This window comes from Papio anubis, chromosome 6 (genome assembly GCF_008728515.1).
Source record: "Papio anubis isolate 15944 chromosome 6, Panubis1.0, whole genome shotgun sequence".
In the NCBI taxonomy this organism is placed as follows: Eukaryota; Metazoa; Chordata; class Mammalia; order Primates; family Cercopithecidae; genus Papio; species Papio anubis.
The window spans coordinates 131210095-131229578 of NC_044981.1; the positions used below are offsets into that span (position 1 = coordinate 131210095).

The 19484-nt window shown below is 35.7% G+C and overlaps 1 protein-coding gene across 7 annotated transcripts in view; it reads left to right on the plus strand.

Moving 5' to 3' along the window:
• Positions 1-19484, plus strand: part of MED23 (mediator complex subunit 23) — a 47156-nt gene that overhangs the window by 23462 nt on the left and 4210 nt on the right. For 6 of the 7 annotated variants that reach the window (XM_031667439.1, XM_031667437.1, XM_031667438.1 and 3 more), the window contains 15 exons: positions 1870-2013; positions 3284-3429; positions 4430-4675; positions 5596-5738; positions 6716-6890; positions 7546-7709; positions 9760-9884; positions 11150-11355; positions 11444-11624; positions 13218-13388; positions 13742-13958; positions 15554-15790; positions 16714-16879; positions 17418-17490; positions 18330-18544. In XM_031667439.1, the coding sequence (XP_031523299.1) occupies positions 1870-2013; positions 3284-3429; positions 4430-4675; positions 5596-5738; positions 6716-6890; positions 7546-7709; positions 9760-9884; positions 11150-11355; positions 11444-11624; positions 13218-13388; positions 13742-13958; positions 15554-15790; positions 16714-16879; positions 17418-17490; positions 18330-18544 (2609 nt within the window). The remainder of the gene's footprint in view (positions 1-1869; positions 2014-3283; positions 3430-4429; positions 4676-5595; positions 5739-6715; positions 6891-7545; positions 7710-9759; positions 9885-11149; positions 11356-11443; positions 11625-13217; positions 13389-13741; positions 13959-15553; positions 15791-16713; positions 16880-17417; positions 17491-18329; positions 18545-19484) is intronic. The other variant, XM_031667441.1, reaches the window with a different exon arrangement.

A 19484-nucleotide genomic window follows, 5' to 3' on the forward strand; every position in this document is an offset into this window, starting at 1 on the left:
CTGTTGATTACTGGATTTTAGACTGCTATGGGCTTTCCCTAGTGATTTTAGAACTTGCAGAAGTTCTGAGCCCTAATTTCTGTCCTGTTCACTGCTTTTATAGTTTCTTAACTTTTTACTTTCTTGTCACTGTAAAAACAGGATTCAGTCATTCATCCTATGTATTCCCAGTGCAGGCACCAGCGGATACAAGGTGAAAAGACACTGTAATATCCTCAAGAAGCACCTCACTAAAGGAGGAGATATTTTATATATACACACAACACACAAACAGTATGATTATATCTTAATAGTTATTATAATGAAAGCACATTTCCCTGCAATACAAATAGAAGGGAATAGTCCCTAAGGTTGCAGTGAGCCGAGATCACACCACTGCACTCCAGCCTTGGCGACAGAGCAAGACTCCATGTCAAAACAAAACAAAACAAAAGGAATAGTCTCTATCAGAGATATCAGGGGTGGCTGTATCAAAGAGATCTTTAAGCTAACACCTGAAGGGCAAATAGAAACTTGCTAAGAGAAAAAGAAAAGTGTTTCCTATCTATAAGACCATCATTTAGAAAGGGATAGAGATGTGTGAGAACTGGAAATAAAAATATAAAGGGGAAATGGTTGGTGAGATAAGGAAGGCGGGAAGGCAAGAGCAGACATAGAGAACTTTAAATGGCCATGTGCCTGTTCTAAGGAGTTTAGATTTTGTTTTGGAGGCAATGCAGAGGAGAATGGCATCATCATATGCAAGTTGGAAAAATGCTAGTGTCCACATGGAGAAAGTAGGTGGTGTAGCGATGGACAGGTACAAAGCCGGAGGCAAGGAAATCAGTGAGAGATACTGCAGTGGGCTAGGTGCTAAAGGCCTAAACCAGGGCAGAAAGGAGGAGCCAGAGATGGGGGATACTGAAGTGGAATAGAACTAGGTGACTGACAGTGAATAGAGGGAGTAGCAGGAGTCTAGGCTTGCTCAGTGGTTCCTACTCTGGGAATGAATAGAAGGGAGGATGATGAATCTGAAAAAGGGAGACAAGTGGAAGACTTAAGTTTGTGGGAAAAGTCGTTTTTTGTCAAAAATTTTAGACATATTGAATGGGAATAAAATAAATGTTGTTTTATATAACATCTCCACAGCATGGATTATCTTGGGGAAAATTTTTCGTAAATATTGTTAAAATCCTTTTAACCACCTTCTCCCAGAAACCACCATTAGTTTCTGTTTAATGTACAGAAAACCGGCCGGGGACGAGCGGGGTGGCTCACTCCTGTAATCCCAGCACTTTGGGAGGCGGAGGCCAGTGGATCGCTTAAGTTCAGGAGTTGGAGACCAGCCTGGGCAACAAGGGAAGACCCCATCTCTATCCTTATTCTAAAAAGATATAAATAAATAAATAAGAAACAAAATGTACAGAAAACCAGGAAGCATTTTATGATAACCAGTCCATGATAATTTCAAATTTAAAAAAAAATCCTTTTGGTATGATAGAGTATTCCCCAGGTTTTGATGAGATTTTTTAAGTAAGAATTATCCCATATTAAACTTGATTCTCATGCACACATGATCAACTTGACTATGTTCTAAAACTGCATGTTTTATATGCATAGTTGTTTTGGGGAGCAGGAGGAGATATAAGGAGATATAAGGAGGACAAATAAGCATACATATAATACTAAAATAATTTAGCAGGTTTTGCATGGTGTGTCTTCAATTGAGAGTAAGTAATTACTAAGTGCCAAAATTAGATGCTGACTTTCTGAGAGCAAGAACCAGGGTTTCTCCTTAACAACAACAACAACAACAACAACAAAAAAGACTTCCTGTATTCATCTCTTTAAGTAGCAGCGTATACATGTATATTTAAACATCTTTTATAGTTAGCAGGGCGAGGACTGATTAAAGGCAGAGATCATCTTATGTGGGTTCTCCTGCAATTCATTTCTGGAAGTATTCAGAAAAATGCACTAGCTGATTTTCTCCCCGTGATGAAGCTCTTCGACTTGCTATACCCAGAAAAAGAAGTAAGCTTCACTGAGTAACTATTCATAACAGTGTGATGAGTAAATTATGTCTAATTTATGTTTAAGGACTTTAGTGTGATTTTGTGTATTTCTAAAGTTTATGCTAAATCACAATTGAGTATTAGGTGTAGCAAGCTCTTTCTCTACATTCTAGGTAGGTCTGCAGTTTTAGAAATGATGAAAACTGTTTTAATCTATATACATCATTGAATGGCCAGATAACAGTCTCTATTAATAGCTATTTTTTCTTTGGCAGTTGAGCCTCAGTATGTCCCCTGGGTGTTTTATCATGTAAGATATTTGAGTAAAATGTGATGTATTTTGATGATTGCCATTTTCTAGAAGTACTTTATTATGAATTGTTGTTGTTGTTGAGACGGAGTTTCACTCTTGCACCCAGGCTGGCATGCAGTGGCGTGATCTCGGCTCACTGCAACCTCCACCTCCTGGGTTCAAGTAATTCTCCTGCCTCAACCTCCCGAGTAGCTGGGATTACAGGCGCATGCCACCATGCCCAATTAATTTTTGTATTTTTAGTAGAGACAGGGTTTCGCTGTGTTGGCCAGGCTGGTCTTGAACTCCTGACCTTAGGTGATCTGCCCAGAAAATTTTAAGATGGAACAAGAGTATTTCTTGATGATGGATATAATGTGGTGGGGTTACAGTAACCCCACCATGCACTAGCTGTAACCCCACCATATGATACCCATCATCAAGAAATACGCTTGTTTTGTCTTTGTCCTCCTTATCTTTTTTGTTAAAGTTGGGCAATTTTCAAGCAAATCCCAGACACCCATATCATTTTACCCATTAATAGTCAATATGTTTAATGATAATCGTTTAGGTTGCATATTTCTTAGATTTTTATATGTTCTTAAAAATTATTATGAGACTTTTAGAAAGTCTTGTTTTTAGTTACATTTATCACATTTAGTATGATTTCATGATGATGCGTTTTAATTTTTAAAAAGTAAAAATTAAAAAATTATTTTTATTTGAGAATGCTCTGCGATAGTAGGAAAAGCTTGACAAAGCACCTGTGAATTTGTGTTACTTTAAGTAAAAACATATACCAAGTAAAGCACCTTGTAATAATTTCAAAATTTTATGGCTGTTAGACCTTCTGATTTGTATTATTGAATTATTGGGGCTAAAGTAAGATATGATATGCTAAAAAGAGTTATGTTAGAAATTGATTACTAAAATACACATAATTATTTAATTCTTCTCTTTCTTCTATTGTGTTATTTTTCAAATTGTTATTTTTCAGTATATTCCAGTTCCTGATATTAACAAACCCCAGTCAACCCATGCCTTTGCAATGACTTGTATTTGGATTCATCTCAATAGAAAAGCTCAAAATGACAACTCCAAGCTACAGATTCCAATACCTCATTCCTTAAGACTTCACCATGAGTAAGTTATTTGTTGCTTGATACTTATTTACTTATTTTTCTTGTTTAATTAATAGCGAATTGTAGACTAATATTGGTCTCGGTGTTTGTGTGAAATTTGAAAATCTCCCCATACCCACTATAGATAAGGGCAAATACTTGAGATATATGTCATAGCAAGAGAATCTGACCAGCACCTATATCAGGAAACAGCTACAAGATTAGTCTTGCTTTTATGTATAGATTTTTACAAAAAATTTTTCAAGGCTGATCTTCAGTTGTATATGTTATAAAGTTATTAATATAATGAAAGCATATCAAGTTTCATAAATGTAAAAATGTTTCAGAATTTCTCAAGTGCTTGGAACTTGAGCATGAGCTGACTGAGATATTCATCTGTGGGCTGCCAGGAATGATTGAGCTGATCTGGCTGGCATGCCCCTTAATATCTCTTCCAAAGTTGTGATGACTCAAAGAAGATACCATTCTTAGATAGTATTGTATTGTATTGTAGTCAAGGGTGCTAGGAATAGCCTAACTTCCCACCTAGAACTTCTGAAAAAGACTGCCACATCTCTTCATAGGATATGGCAGGGGAGTCAGACTTGATATTTCATTTGGTTTTCATTTTATGAGATACCCCTTAACCACCTTTTCAAAGTGATATCTATAATGAAGACATTGTTGTGTTTATGCAGACAGATAATAAGTAGAAACCTGGTTCACAGACTTGTGAGTTATTTCTTTAGTCTCTGAAACTTAGCCTAATATGGTGGCTGTATATGTAGTGCATACTTAACAGATACCCATTAATTGTTTATTTAAAATTATTTTTCTTCTGAAACACTACCCCAACTTCTATGTGTATTCCCACTATACGTTTTACACAGAAACTCGAATACGTATAGGAACAAAGATAGCATTAATAAATAATTGCATAAAATTGAACTTTTAAAAAAATACAAATTAACATTATGGAAGTAATTTTCATTTTTTCTTTTTAATGGAACATGAATTTTTAGGTTCCTGCAGCAGAGTCTGAGAAATAAAAGTTTACAGATGAATGACTATAAGATTGCTCTATTGTGTAATGCATACTCTACAAATTCAGAATGTTTTACATTACCCATGGGAGCTCTGGTAGAAACTATTTATGGAAATGGAATTATGAGGATACCTCTCCCTGGAACAAACTGTATGGCTTCAGGATCTATTACCCCCTTACCTATGAACCTCCTGGATTCACTGACAGTTCATGCCAAAATGAGGTATGTTCTTTTTATTAATTTGATTCCATGTCAGGGAATTGATACGAGTATAGTATAAACCTTTATTTCATGGTTTTATGTGTGTAATTTTTCATAGTCAGGTACATTTAGAGAAAAAAAAAAGCTTTATTTTATTACAAAAGTAAATATTTTTTATTATAGGAATTCTAGGATAAACAAACCCAAAGAAAGTAATTGTCATAATCTCTCCATGAGAGATAAGCATTATAAAATTTTTTTGCACTTTTTTTTTTTCGTTTTTTGTAGATAGTTAAGAAGGAGGACTAGTGTAGCTAGAGCTTCCAACATTTTTGAGAAGGGCTAGAAATCCAGATTTTTTATTACTAGTCTTTCAGCCTTTAAGTATTGGCTCAAATTTAAAACAACCACCGTATAGGCCACAGAGAATTTGTCTGTGGGCCTCCAAGTGGAGCATCAGTTCTGGTAAAGCTATGCTCTTTTTCAAATGGTAACCATTGTGATAGAATTACACATGTGCTTCACTTGCATGTATAACAGATTTGAGCAAAGCCCCATTAGAACCTAACATTTGGGTCTTAGCTGTGATGTATTAAAGTAAATCTGTGACAGAAGTTATTTAATTTCCCAAATGTATTTTGATGCATCATTTGAGTAACCAAAATCTCTCAAGCTTGCTCTTATAAGTTGAACCCAAAGTTTGTTTTCCCATGAGCAGGGGGATCCGTGTGCATATTGAAAGCACCATGGAAATCGGAATGAGTCTCAGGTTGTGCAGTGCATCCTTACCAAGTGTCCTACACAGTTTAAACACATTAAATGAATCAACTTCATTTGAATCATTTAAGTTCAAATTATACTAAGTTACTTCTAAGTAGAGTAGCGCCTATGTTTATGTCAAAAATATGGATTTTTATTTTCTTCCCTTTTTTTCTCCTCAGCCTTATTCACAGCATTGCAACCAGGGTGATAAAACTTGCTCATGCAAAGTCCAGTGTGGCCTTGGCTCCAGCCCTAGTGGAAACTTACAGTCGTTTATTGGTCTATATGGAAATAGAGTCTTTGGGCATCAAAGGATTTATCAGTAAGACAGGACTTTCTGGTGTTTATAACTATTAACCCATTCATTAACTCTAAAGGTACTTTTCTAGTTCCGGGGACACAGCAGAGAACAAGTCACCACTATGATGGAGCTTATGGAGGGGGACGTTAAATAAATGAAATATATAATATGTCAGGTGATACATGTTATAGAGAAAAATAAAGCAAAAAAGAATAGGAAGTTTGAGGGTGGGAGAGGGGGTTTGTTGCATTTTTAAGTAAAGTGGTAAGAAAAGGTTAATGTGCTAGGTGCCTGGGATGTGGTGAGAAGGATAGACATGGTCCCTGTCCTCATGCAAATGGATTCTGCCTGAGGCAGTAATGCTGTCCTCCAGTGCATACAAAAGGCTGACTGGCAGTAAAGAAGGAATTTTCTTAGATTGCAGAAGATACATTATAATGTCAGTTATTTATTATGTAGTTCTAAAATAATAGATACTTTCTAATATAGAAGTGTTTTTCTGATTCATCGTAATTCCAGCTTTTCATGAATACAGCATAGTTTTAATTTTAGCCATAGTAAGTCTTCCTAGATAACTGATTGTTGAATAAAACTTTCTCGGGGGTAGGAGGAAACAAGGGCAGGTGTAAAAATACAGTTTTTTGTATTAAAAAGTGAACCTCATACTTCAAAAGGTATGGAACATTAACTGTCTAAAAATAAAAGATACCAGAATTGAGAAGATTAATGCTTTTTCGTATCTTGTCTCATTTTGTTTTTCCAGATAAACATGATTATCACTTGCCAAGTCCCAGGAAAAAATAATTGATATTATAGTTAGGATCTGAATTTTTCCTTACTGTTAAAGTAGAAAATAAGAAAATGTGGAGAATATATATGTGTGTGCGTGTGTATTTTTGCAATCAAATCTTTATATTTTACTCAATGTGACTTTCTTCAACTATCTTTTAATGCATAGCCTTTACTAATTGGTACCTTAAATTGTCTTTTTCCTCCAGGTCAGCTTTTGCCAACTGTTTTCAAATCACATGCATGGGGGATCTTACATACACTCCTTGAGATGTTTAGCTACCGGATGCATCATATTCAGCCTCATTACCGAGTTCAGCTCCTGAGTCATCTTCATACTTTGGCTGCAGTTGCACAAACAAACCAGAACCAGCTCCATCTTTGGTGAGCTCGTTGAAGGCCATCTTTCCTTAAGATTTACTAGAAACTTTCTTGGAGATGAGGTTCTTAATCCTTTGCCTTATAGGTTTTTTTTTTTTTTTTTAATTCATCTGTCATAAAACTTCTCTGCTTCTAAAGTATTTTGTTTCCATTATAGGAGCAGAGTCCAGCTTTTTAAATAGAAACTGATTAAGATAGTTGAGTCCTTGCTTCAGGATCTTTGGACTGAGAATTAGTACTTTCAGGGTATTTATTATTATGTTGTAACTTAGCCCTTTAGAATGCTGTTTTTAAGTATACTTCAGATTATGGTTAAAGTATTATGTCACGTTGATTTTGCTTTAAATTAAAATATATTTTAGATAGAAAAATATAATTTTTGAAATGCAGTATCTCCAGGTGAAATTTTTTAGTCCTATAGGCAAGTCATCTTTTTCAAATGTGTAAAAATGTCAAGATTTTCACTATAAAATTGGACACATTAGGTTTTTTAAACAAATTAAGCGACATTTATTCTCACACAAAAGTGTTTTTTTAATTAAAGAAGGGATAGTCATATAGATTGCATGTTTTTCCATTGTAATTAACCTTAGAATTAGATTTAATTCTATAATTCTGAAATTTTTTTACATTTCTTTTTTTTTCTCCCACTTTTCAGTGTCGAGAGCACTGCTCTCAGGCTTATAACAGCATTAGGTAGCTCAGAGGTACAACCGCAGTTTACACGCTTCCTTAGTGATCCCAAAACAGTGCTCTCAGCAGAATCTGAAGAACTGAACCGAGCCTTGATATTGACCTTGGCTAGAGCAACTCATGTAACAGGTACGGTGACTATGTGACTACAAACAAACAAAAACAGATGAATTAAAGTGTGCCGTGATTCTACTAATTACTATGGGTATAACATACTAAAAAGATACTTTTCATTTGTTCAAAAAAAGCCAGTTGTTTTGATATCTTCACTATTTCATTCATTTATGGAAGCTCTTTTGTGTAACATCATTCTATTAATAACTGGGTTGAGCATCAGTTTTCAGTTGTCTTCCATAATTTTAAAGTAGTAATTCTTTAAGCTTTTTGGTCTCAAGACTGCTTTACACTCTTAAAATTGAAATTCCCAAAGAGTTTCTGTTTATATGGATTATATCTATGGATATTTATTCTATTAGATAGTAAAATAAAGTTTAAAAATATTTATTAATTTGTTTTTAAATAGTAATAATAAACATTACATGTTAGCATATGATGTTATGAAAAAAAGTATATTTTGTAAAGCAAAACTTTAGTGAGAAGAGATACCATTGTTTTACATTTTTGCTTCTCTAATACCTGATGTAAAGGAAGACATAGTTTGAATTCTCATCTGCTTAGACATTTAATCCATTGAAGTTTTAGTTGAAGTGAGTAAAAAATGTGGCCTCACACAGATGAGGTTAGAAAGAGAGGAGTATTTTAATAGCCTTTTCAGATCGTTGTGAATGTTCTTTGACATCACATGGAAAAATGATAGTTGCTTAAAGGTTAGTTGCAATGTGGAATCCAAAACCCTATCAGTGAACTTCACGTACTTTGTTACATTGTAATCTGAACATCTGTTTTGTACATTTAGTGGATTTCTAAATCCATGCATGTTTTGTAACTTCATGAGTTATTCATTTTGAAAATATTGGTTCACTGAGTTACGTAGATCTAGCAAATGTTGACATTTTATCATACAGTATCAGAAAATTACATTTGTTAATATCACTGCAAAGTTTATTAGAAAAATCTAAGTTTTAGAATGCTGTCATGTCATGGTGGTAGATACATGTTTTCCAAAATTTCCATTTTTACTTAAAAGGTCAAATTTTATCATTGGTAAAAGTTACTATCATTTGTTTTCCTTGAAGTGACAAGCTCATTTTGTTAATTTTCAAGAAAATGTCTGCTAAATACTTAAGTCTAGCTAACTATAGTTTTCTGTCAGACATTCTTTCAAGTAAAATTGGAATTCAAAAAAAAAAAAAATGCAGCTGATTTAACTCAGTAGTCAGTCACACAAGTGTTTTTCCTCAAGACACCCATCAAACTTTGGAACACTAGGCATATGCTTCCCATTTTGTTAAATATGATATTAAAAATAAGTGTCGAGATTGACACTGGCACTTTTCTTTCACTGAGTGCATGTGGTGGAGAATACAAAGCCTTTTCATCTAGTTTGGCACCACTGTTTGATTTGTGCTTAGGGCCAGCAGTTTTACCACCATTGCTTTTGCACCGTCAGTGATCATATCTAGTAAAAAAGCCAGTGATATCTTTTTTTTATTATTTGACCTCACTGAATCTTTGAAGGGCTACTGGGGAATCCCTCAGAGGTCTGAAGACCACACTTTAGAACTGATGTTTTAAAGAGATAGTTATTGATTTTAGCAACCTCAAATACGTTTATGTAAATTATGTTGTTTTATGTAAAGAACCCTCTTCAATTCTGAGATTTATACATGCATTATGTAATTATTTCACTCTCCAAAAAAGACATCTTTCTTTATTCTGTTCCCTTGGCCAAATAAAGTACTACTAAATCAGTGTCAAAATAAATGAACAGTAGTGGTGGACCTGTACCATTATCACTGGTACTCTGTAACTTCAAAAAAAGAGATTGCAAATGTCTTTTGTCATCTTTTCATAAATTGTTCTCATATTTTCTAATGTGATCATCCAGATCACTCAGAAACTAAGCAAATTTAGGTTCTAAGCTGGATATAACTAGTTAAGCAATGAATGCACTACAGTGAAATTCTTAGTGTACTTAATTACTATTTTTGCTATAATCTTTTATGAGTTGTGGACATAATCACTTATATCTGGATTACATCTATTTGTTTATGTTTAGATTTTTTTACAGGCTCTGATTCAATTCAGGGAACTTGGTGTAAAGACATACTTCAGACCATCATGAGTTTCACTCCTCATAATTGGGCTTCACACACCCTGAGCTGTTTTCCAGGCCCACTACAGGTAATTTTGTCTTGAATTACTTATTGAATACACATGAAATCCTTCTTCCCATTCACAGTGGTGTTCTAGAGTGAGTGTTGGTGACATCTGAATAAAATTAGCTTTTATTTATTTTAAAAATTATTTAGGGTCATGGTAACACATGCCTCTAGTCCTAACTGCTTGAGAGGCTGAGGCAAGGGGGATGACTTGAGCCCAGGAATTTAAGGTTACAGGGTACTATGGTCACACCACTGCACCACATCCTGGGTGACAGAGCCAGACCCTATCTCTAGGAAAAAAAAAAAAAAAATGTCGTTACTTCCAAAATCTCTCAAGTTGTTCTGTGTCCTACTCTGGGACTGGGCATGTTTCTAAAAGTTTAATTTTTGTGGTTTCACCTTAGTTAGCAGTTTTAAGGGAAGGAAGAGTAGGAAGAGGAAAAAAAAGTGAAAAAATTTGAAAAAGAAAAAAATAGTTAATGGTTTCAGAATCTCATGAAAATTAACATAGTACCTGAAAATTTTTTCTCTTTCATAGAACTGAAATGGGGAGAAGTATAATGTAATGGAGCTTCACAGAGTGCACACATATGACACTTCACTGAATTTTTTTTTTAATCCCAGAAAAACTATAAACCTGGCTTTTCTAGTAGGGAGAAAGGCAAACCTGATCTGTCTTCTCCTTTTCAGAAAAAATGTTAGGCATGATGAACGTCCATTTTTCGTAACTCCTGTTAGGGCTAGAGCATTTGTTTTCAAATTTACCAAATCACCTGGGGGGCTTGCTAAGCTACAGATGGCTGGGGCCCCAGCCACAGAGCTTCTGATTCAGTAAATCTGGGATAAGGTCTGAGAATTTTGCATTTCTTGTAAGACCAGATGATGCTGATACTGCTGGTGTTGGGACCACACTCTGAGAATCACTGGGCTAGTGCAGTGGATTTTCCTTAGAGACACTAACATATGTAGCCAAAGGGTGGAGACATTTCATTCTTTTTTTTCTCTTTAAGACTGGTGGAAGTATCAACAGATGATTGAAGAAGCTTTAAATTCAGGCTTGCTTATAATTTCAGTTTAGGAAATCTAGGAAAAGGAATCTTGGAGATAATCTAGTCAAGCTTATGTATTTTCCAGATACAGAAATTCAGGCCTTAATTGCTCAATTGCTCAAGGTCACCTAAAGTTTATTAATGTCAGAATCAAGCCTAGAGCTGGTTTATTAACTGCATATCTGGTGCTCTTTCTACTATAACCAATGAAATAAACTTCTGATCCTCTTTTTAGGCGTTCTTCAAACAAAATAATGTGCCTCAGGAAAGCCGTTTTAATCTGAAAAAAAATGTGGAGGAGGAGTATAGGAAGTGGAAGTCAATGAGCAATGAAAACGACATTATTACCCACTTCTCTATGCAGGGCTCCCCTCCTCTCTTTCTTTGTCTTCTCTGGAAAATGCTCTTGGAAACAGATCATATTAATCAAATTGGCTATAGGTAAGTCAAAAACCTAATTTGCATTCCATTTGGCAAATTGTTGTATCCATACAACAATGGAGTTTATGTTTTACTCTCTGCCTTCCAGAGTATTAGAGAGAATTGGAGCCAGGGCCTTGGTAGCCCATGTGAGGACATTTGCAGATTTTCTGGTATATGAGTTTTCTACATCAGCAGGGGGTCAGCAACTCAATAAATGCATTGAAATTCTTAATGACATGGTATGGAAGTATAACATTGTTACACTGGACAGATTAATTCTCTGCCTGGTAAGAATAAATATATGTTTCTAAGCTTATTCTCTTTTAGATCAAGATGTATGACTAACATATCTTATGCCAGTCTGCTCTATATTGCTTTGAAGGATTTAATGAATTTATACTATATCAAGCATTGCTGTCACTTCCCTAAAGAACTACAAATTTTCCAATTTCTTTTTTTTTTGTTTTGTTTTTTTGTTTCTTGAGACAGAGTCTCACTCTGTCACCCAGTGCAGTGGCATGATCATGGCTCACTGCAGCCTCAATCTCCTGTGCTCAAGCAATCTCCTCCTGCCTCAGGCTCCTGAGTAGCTGGGATTACAGGCATATGCCACCATACCCACCGAATTTTTTGTTCTTTTTAACTTTTTTGTAGAGATGGAGTTTCTCCATGTTGCCCAGGCTGGTCTCGAACTCCTGGGCTGAAGCAATCCTCCCTCCTCAGCTTCCCGAAGTGCTGAGATTACAGACATGAGCCACTGCTTCCGGCCCCAATTTCCTTATTCATTCATTTAATAAGTACATATTGAATATCAACTGTGTTCTATGTATAGAAGGTATAGAAGTAAATAAAATAGATGTGGTCCTAGCCTTGTGATACTCTAAAAATATGAGCTATTAGACCCTGAGTTGATTCTCCAAAACTCCCACTAGAGGCAGGTAGTAGCAGTAAGTCACTGTGTTTCTTTACAGAGTGCTAATATAACCATTTCTGTACACTTTGGTAGCAAACATTCCCCAAATGTTTTTTTTTTTTTTCTCTCTCTCTCTTGACTTTGATGTCTATTTCTGGTAGATTTCTTTTTTCTTTCTTTTTTTTTTTTTTTTGAGACAGAGTCTTGCTCTGTCACCCAGGCTGCGTGATCTCAGCTCTCTGCAAACTCTGCCTCCCGGGTTCACATAGTTATCTTGCCTCAGCCTCCCAAGTAGCTGGGACTACAGGCGCCCACCACCATGCCTGGCTACTTTTTTGCATTTTTAGTAGAGATGGGGTTTCACCATGTTAGCGATGATGGTCTCGATCTCCTGACCTCATGATCTGCCCGCCTCGGCCTCCCAAAGTGCTGGGATTACAGGCGTGAGCCACCGCGCCTAGCCTTCCGGTAGATTTTTTAAAAAGACGCTGAAGTCGGCTGAAAAATGCCACATTGAAAAAAATTCTATGGTGGTGATATTTGGAGTGGCATAGTTTAACGTTAACCCCTTAGCTGTGGAGCATAGATATAAAAGTAGTTATTATATTTTAGGGGAAATAATGTAAGTCTATAAATCAATAAGATAACAGGATAAGGTGGAGGTGCAGAAAAAATATTTCCAGGAAACAGTGAGAAATCTTATCTGCTTAGGTGATAGATGTGAAAAATAGATTAAATTTTTAAAAATAAAGATGGACATCCCAGGCAGAAGGAATAGTAAACCAAAATAGGCAAGAAAGGTCATGTATGTTTGGGGAATACTGAACAGTTGGTTTGGGATAGACTAGACGTCTAAGGAAATTATGGTGGTGAGATTTTACTTTGTTAAAATTTAGGCTTTCAAATGGCCCTCATGGTTTCGCACAGATTGAACATTTTCATATAATTTTTCTGTTGTTCTTCAAAGGCCATGCGTAGTCATGAAGGAAATGAAGCCCAGGTTTGTTATTTCATAATTCAGTTGCTGTTACTCAAACCAAACGATTTTAGAAATCGAGTAAGTGACTTTGTGAAGGAAAATTCCCCAGAGCACTGGTTACAGAATGACTGGCACACCAAGCACATGAATTATCACAAGGTACTAGTTCTAATTAGTATTTAAAATAATACTTTTATAAAACCATACTTGAGCATTTGATGAACTGATTTGGCCATTTTCTCTCTGGTTCTAATGTTTTTTCTCTGCTCTATATAGAAGTAGGTTAACTCTCTAAACTTCTTCAAGGTTTGAGAATATCTGTAACATTGAGAATAAATTGAAACTGCAGTTTAGTGGACATAAGTACTTGTATAAAAAGAAGTAAAGTGTAATGAGGTATAATTTAAAATGTTTCCTTGTAAAAAAAAATCTAAATGTTTTCACGTTTAGCTCTTTTAAGAGAATTTTTTTAAAAAATGCTCTAACCATTTATCATCTTCTCAATTCCACAGAAATATCCAGAGAAGTTGTATTTTGAGGGCCTTGCGGAACAGGTGGATCCTCCTGTACAGATCCAGTCTCCCTATCTGCCCATCTATTTTGGGAATGTGTGTCTTCGATTCCTTCCAGTATTTGATATAGTAATCCACAGATTTTTAGAGTTGCTTCCAGTATCCAAATCATTGGAGACTCTACTGGATCACCTAGGAGGCTTATATAAATTTCATGGTGAGCTTTTTCAAATTTTAATTTCGTCTAATACCTCCATTATCAAAAGTGGGCTGGGCAGGACCAGATGGTAATAGTGGCTCTAAAGGTTTTATTTTAATTTTTTTAAATTGAAGTGTTTTGAGGATAAGTACTGTGGAGGGTGCCATGAAGTATAAAATATACAACATAAAAATACAAACAAAAGTGGTGATGTTACTATAAACTAAACAGATCTTGGCAGCCTTCTTGGATGGGTAGGATTTGAACTGTGTAGCAGTAGCAGGGAAAAGACAGCATATGAGGCAGAAGGGATCATTTGGGGGAAATCATGGAGGAGATAAAATAAGGTATATTTGAAGAAGAATTGCTATGTTGGGTTGAATTGAAAATTCTTACCAGAGAGTTCTAGAAATAAGGTTGGAAAGACAGATTGTACCTAACTTAGGTGACCTTGAATGCTAGGCTGATTTTATAATTGCAGATAATAATCAACTGGAAGTTATTGAGTATGATCATGGCATAGGAAACAGTATTTCAGAAAGCTACATCCAGTTATAGTTGGCAGCAATCTTAGGAGGAAGCCATTTCAAGGACATGTCAAAAAGCTCAGTTGTGTGATTAGTATCTAAGCAACAATGGTTGCATTGAAAATGACAGAAAAGGGACAAATGGTCACAAAAGACGGAACAGGACTTCATTGGCTGATTATAAGGAGAATATTGAAAGAAAAAGACAACTCTAAAATTGTAAGCATAGTAACTGGAGAGTGGCAGGGTCAGTGACGGAAATGTGAAGGTCCTGGAGCAGCCACTGTGGGAACAAAATGTCTGGCGGGCAGTCCTGCTTCATCTTTAATCTAAGATACCTTCCCTCAAAGCAGAAGTATGAATTGTGTGTTAACCCGATGGAATAGGCATAAAGTTCAAGTGAGCATTCTTTTAAAAACATTTTTCTTTTGGATTAGGTAAGATACACACTTAGTGGGGAAGAGTATACAGTGAAAGGTAATTAGTCCCATCCTGGCCTCCAGCTAGCCAGTTTCTTTCTTTAGGAGGCAGCCAATGTTACCAGTCTCTTGCCATCCCCTCTTAGATATCCTGGATGGTTTTTTTGTTTGTTTGTTTTTAACACAAGTAAAATATATTACACATATTATTCTGTACCCTGTTTGTTTCAACTTTATAATGTATTAGCGTTGGTCATTTGTATTAGTACATAAAGAGCTACCTCATACATGCCATAATTTACTTTATCAGTCCCCTGTTTTTGACCTTTTAGGCGATTTTTCATCTTTTGCTAGTGTAAACAGGGCTGCAGTGACATCCCTTGTTGTATGTCAAGGGATTAAAATTTATGCAGGATAAATTTTCAGAAATGGAATTGCTTCCACTTAAATAAAAACAGATACAAATACAACTGTATATTACTAGAAGCATTCTGAGCCTTCTGCTTATCCTCAGATTAAAATATTCATAGTATACAATTGCCCAGCATGTGAAGTTGTGTCATAATCTTCTGAGCTGTTTTCCAGTTATCTGGAAAGCAGTTAGTCAGTTTTTCACAGTTGTTAGTAACCAGTTAAACATTGTAGTGGTATGTTTTTTTCTTGGCAGATCGTCCAGTGACTTATCTGTATAATACTCTGCACTATTATGAAATGCACCTGAGAGACCGCGCATTTCTCAAGCGAAAACTCGTCCATGCGATCATTGGCTCTCTCAAGGATAATCGACCGCAGGGCTGGTGTCTAAGTGACACTTACCTGAAGTGCGCTATGAATGCACGAGAGGAAAATCCTTGGGTTCCAGATGACACCTACTATTGCAGATTGATTGGCAGACTAGTCGATAATATCCTTTTTATTGTGATTTTACAGATTCTCCAGAAATAATGGTATTTTGATTTATGAGAACATATTTTTGCTTTTTAAAGTAATTTTTTATATATTTCAAGGTTTTAATTTTTTTAAGATCACTTCCATTTTCATCTCTGTAAAGGTTTGAAATCTTAAATTAGCAGCATCATGCCAGATAGGCTGAAATTCTATTAAAATTTTTATTTTAGAACTTGAGGATAAGTGGTAAAAAAAATTATATTTAAAAATAGACTTTATGGAGATTCGTTTCAAAGAAAAAATCTTATTCTTAAATACTGTGTTTCTTAGCACATGCATCTGTGTGCTGCTGGAGAACGTAGGATCTTGTTACTTTAAAAAAATTAATGTTTGTATTATAATAAATGATAAATTTTTCTTTATGAAAAAGGTATATTTTAGTGAAAATATACTTGTATGTTTATTTCTTCATTTTGATTTTATGTTTTCAGTTATTAGCACTCTATACTTAATGTCTATAACCATACCACTGTGTTACTAGGTAGAGAAATTCTACATAAATGAGCATGACTTATTTTCCTACACAAAGGAATTTATTTTCTGAAGCAACAGAATGACTCATTATAAAATAATTTTCATATTAATGTCTTATAACTATTAAAAGAAATAGGCTTATGAAACCTAGGTATACCTTGGTTGCATCTGTGCCTATTATGTCATATTTATAAGAACCCACCTGTAAGACCAACCATTTATGCCTGTGGTTAATCACATGGTTGCTCTTAATACATTTCAATCATGTCAAACTCATTTGCATTTGGTTTGTATTTGCCTCTTAATCTCTCTAAGTGTAGATAAATCACTTCTTGGCAGCTCATAATCAGATAAATTGATAATCAGATGAGATATTCCAGTTGTTATTGCTTTAACTGTGTGTACCTATGGCTGGCAAATCTCCTGGTCCCTTTCCAAACTGTGACTGGAGATTCAATGAGTTTCCCAACCCAGCTGCCCACGCTCTCCATGTTACTTGTGTGGAGCTCATGGCCTTGGCAGTTTCAGGCAAAGAGGTTGGGAATGCCCTTCTAAATGTTGTCCTGAAAAGGTATGTATTCTGGTTCATGCAGTAAGATTTGTTGTTTATTAGTAAACAGAATGGTATTTTATTTGGAGCTTTAAGACAAACCTGTTGCTGAAAGGCTGATGCACGTTGGATGATGACTGTTTTCTGGTTCCAAATCTTGTCTTTGTGATATAGGAGTTATGGAATGTGCCCTGGACAGGATCCTAAGATCCGGGTTTGTTCCTACTTCTGCTCATTAATAGCAGTTTGATGTTTAGTATAGGCATAATGTTAACTTGTCACTTAAAACAAGATTCTCTTCATCTTGTTTTCAAGATTCTTTTAAAAATTAGCGTGAAGTATGGGATAATGATTGGGGAGGAAGTATTTTTAAAAAGCCTTCTTGAGTTTTTATACTTATTACATTTTTATTCAATAAAAAATTCCCCATTGTTTTATTGAAATGAATTAGTTGTTGATCCTCTGAATTAGATATATTATTTAAAAATAAGATCTGTTGTCAACCATCTAAAATGTTTTTATAAATTCATACTTAAACATTGTTTTTTGCCGGTTGCAGTCAGCCTTTAGTGCCAAGAGAGAACATTACAGCATGGATGAATGCAATTGGTTTGATCATCACTGCCCTACCAGTGAGTTAATAATTGTGATTCGTGCTTAGTGATGAAATATAGCCAGCTGTTCCATGTCAGCAAAAAGAAAAAGATGCATATAGGATGCAAGTTAATGAAGTATTTTATGTTTTTAAAGTTTTTTCATATTATTACTGCTTTAAAAATCTACAGTGACTAGTGTTTGCCTTTCTGTATTAGATCTAAATATATCTATGTGACTTACAGGTCTCTGCATTTTCTGGTACCACCTTACCTATCCAACTTTAGTTTTTACATCATAGCCTGATCTACTCTTGGCCACTTAACATGTTGTATATCTACAGCTTTTGTTCCTGCACATAGTGCTTAAAACATGTTTTAGGTACTTCCGAATGTGAGTGAATAAGACATTTTTCTTATTCCAGAGCTTACTTCTTTCCGTCACCTTCTCTAAAGCCTGTTCATTCTTTGCTAGCTTAGAGCCTCCTTTCTCAGTGAATGAAGCCTTCCCTGACTTTTCCAGCTCACATGAAGACTCCTTTCTTTGACCTCCACACACATTTTTAACAAGTTTATTATTTTTAAATAAATAATAAAATTATAGATTTATTGTTTGATAAATTAATTGATTTACTGCATAGTATATATCAGGTACCTAAATGAGCTGGACAGATACATGTATGGAGCCCCCTAACTCACAGGTACTTCACCCAGGTTGTTACTGACTTAATTTGACCAGTTACAAAGTCACCCAACTGTATGTGCAGAAGCTGGAGAAATAGAAAACTTTAAAGAATGAGAAAACACTATTACTTTAGACTTTGGGGTGGAATGCTGGATAAGTGATATTTTTCACTAGCCTTCCTCCAATTTTAAAGGAGCCGTATTGGATTGTTCTTCATGATCGAATTGTGAGTGTCATCAGCAGCCCCAGCTTGACGTCTGAAACAGAGTGGGTTGGCTATCCATTCCGCCTCTTTGATTTCACTGCCTGTCATCAGTCCTACTCTGAGATGAGTTGTAGCTATACATTAGCTCTCGCACATGCTGTGTGGCACCATTCTAGCATCGGACAACTTTCTCTCATTCCAAAGTAAGTATAATAATTTCTTAAAGAAATTTGACATAGGCTGGGTGCGGTGGTTCATGCCTGTAATCCCAGCACTTTGGAAGGCCGAGGCGGGCAGATCACAAGGTCAGGCAATTGAGACCATCCTGGCCAACATGGTGAAACCCATCTCTACTAAAAATACAAAAATTAGCTGGACATGGTGGCGTGTGCCTGTAACCCCAGCTACTCAGGAGGCTGAGGCAGGAGAATCGCTTGAACCAGGGAGTTGGAAGTTGCAGTGAACCAAGATCGCGTCACTGTACTCCAGCCTGGTGACAGAGTGAGACTCCATCTGAAAAAAAAAGAAATTTGATGTATATCATTTTTTTTCTAATCTCATTAACAGATGAGGTATATACTTCATTCATTAGAACAACTCGTGGCCGGGCGCGGTGGCTCACGCCTGTAATCCCAGCACTTTGGGAGGCTGAGGTGGGTGGATCACAAGGTCAGGAGATCGAGACCATCCTGGCCAACATGGTGAAACCCTGTCTCTACTAAAAATAAAAAAATTAGCTGGGCGTGGTGGTGTGCTCCTTGTAATCCTAGCTACTCAGGAGCCTGAGGCAGGAGAATCACTTGAACCCAGGAGGCGGAGGTTGCAGTGAGCCGAGATCACGCCACTGCACTCTAGCCTGGGTGACAGAGCAAGACTGCATCTCAAAAAAACAACAAAAAAAGAACAACTTGCAAAGTAAGTTGATCAGAAAGCTCCTTTTGCTTCAGAATTGTTTTTTAAAAATTGACTTGTATGTGCTAGTAATAATCTAATAATCTAGTTTTCCACTATAGTTTGAAGAAGCTTAGTCAAATGCATGCTTTTTCCACAATATATCCCAAAAATTACCTTTTAGACTGAATAACTGATATTATCCTATTTCCTGATTATTTTTCTTGACCATAATAATGGTATTAATTAGAT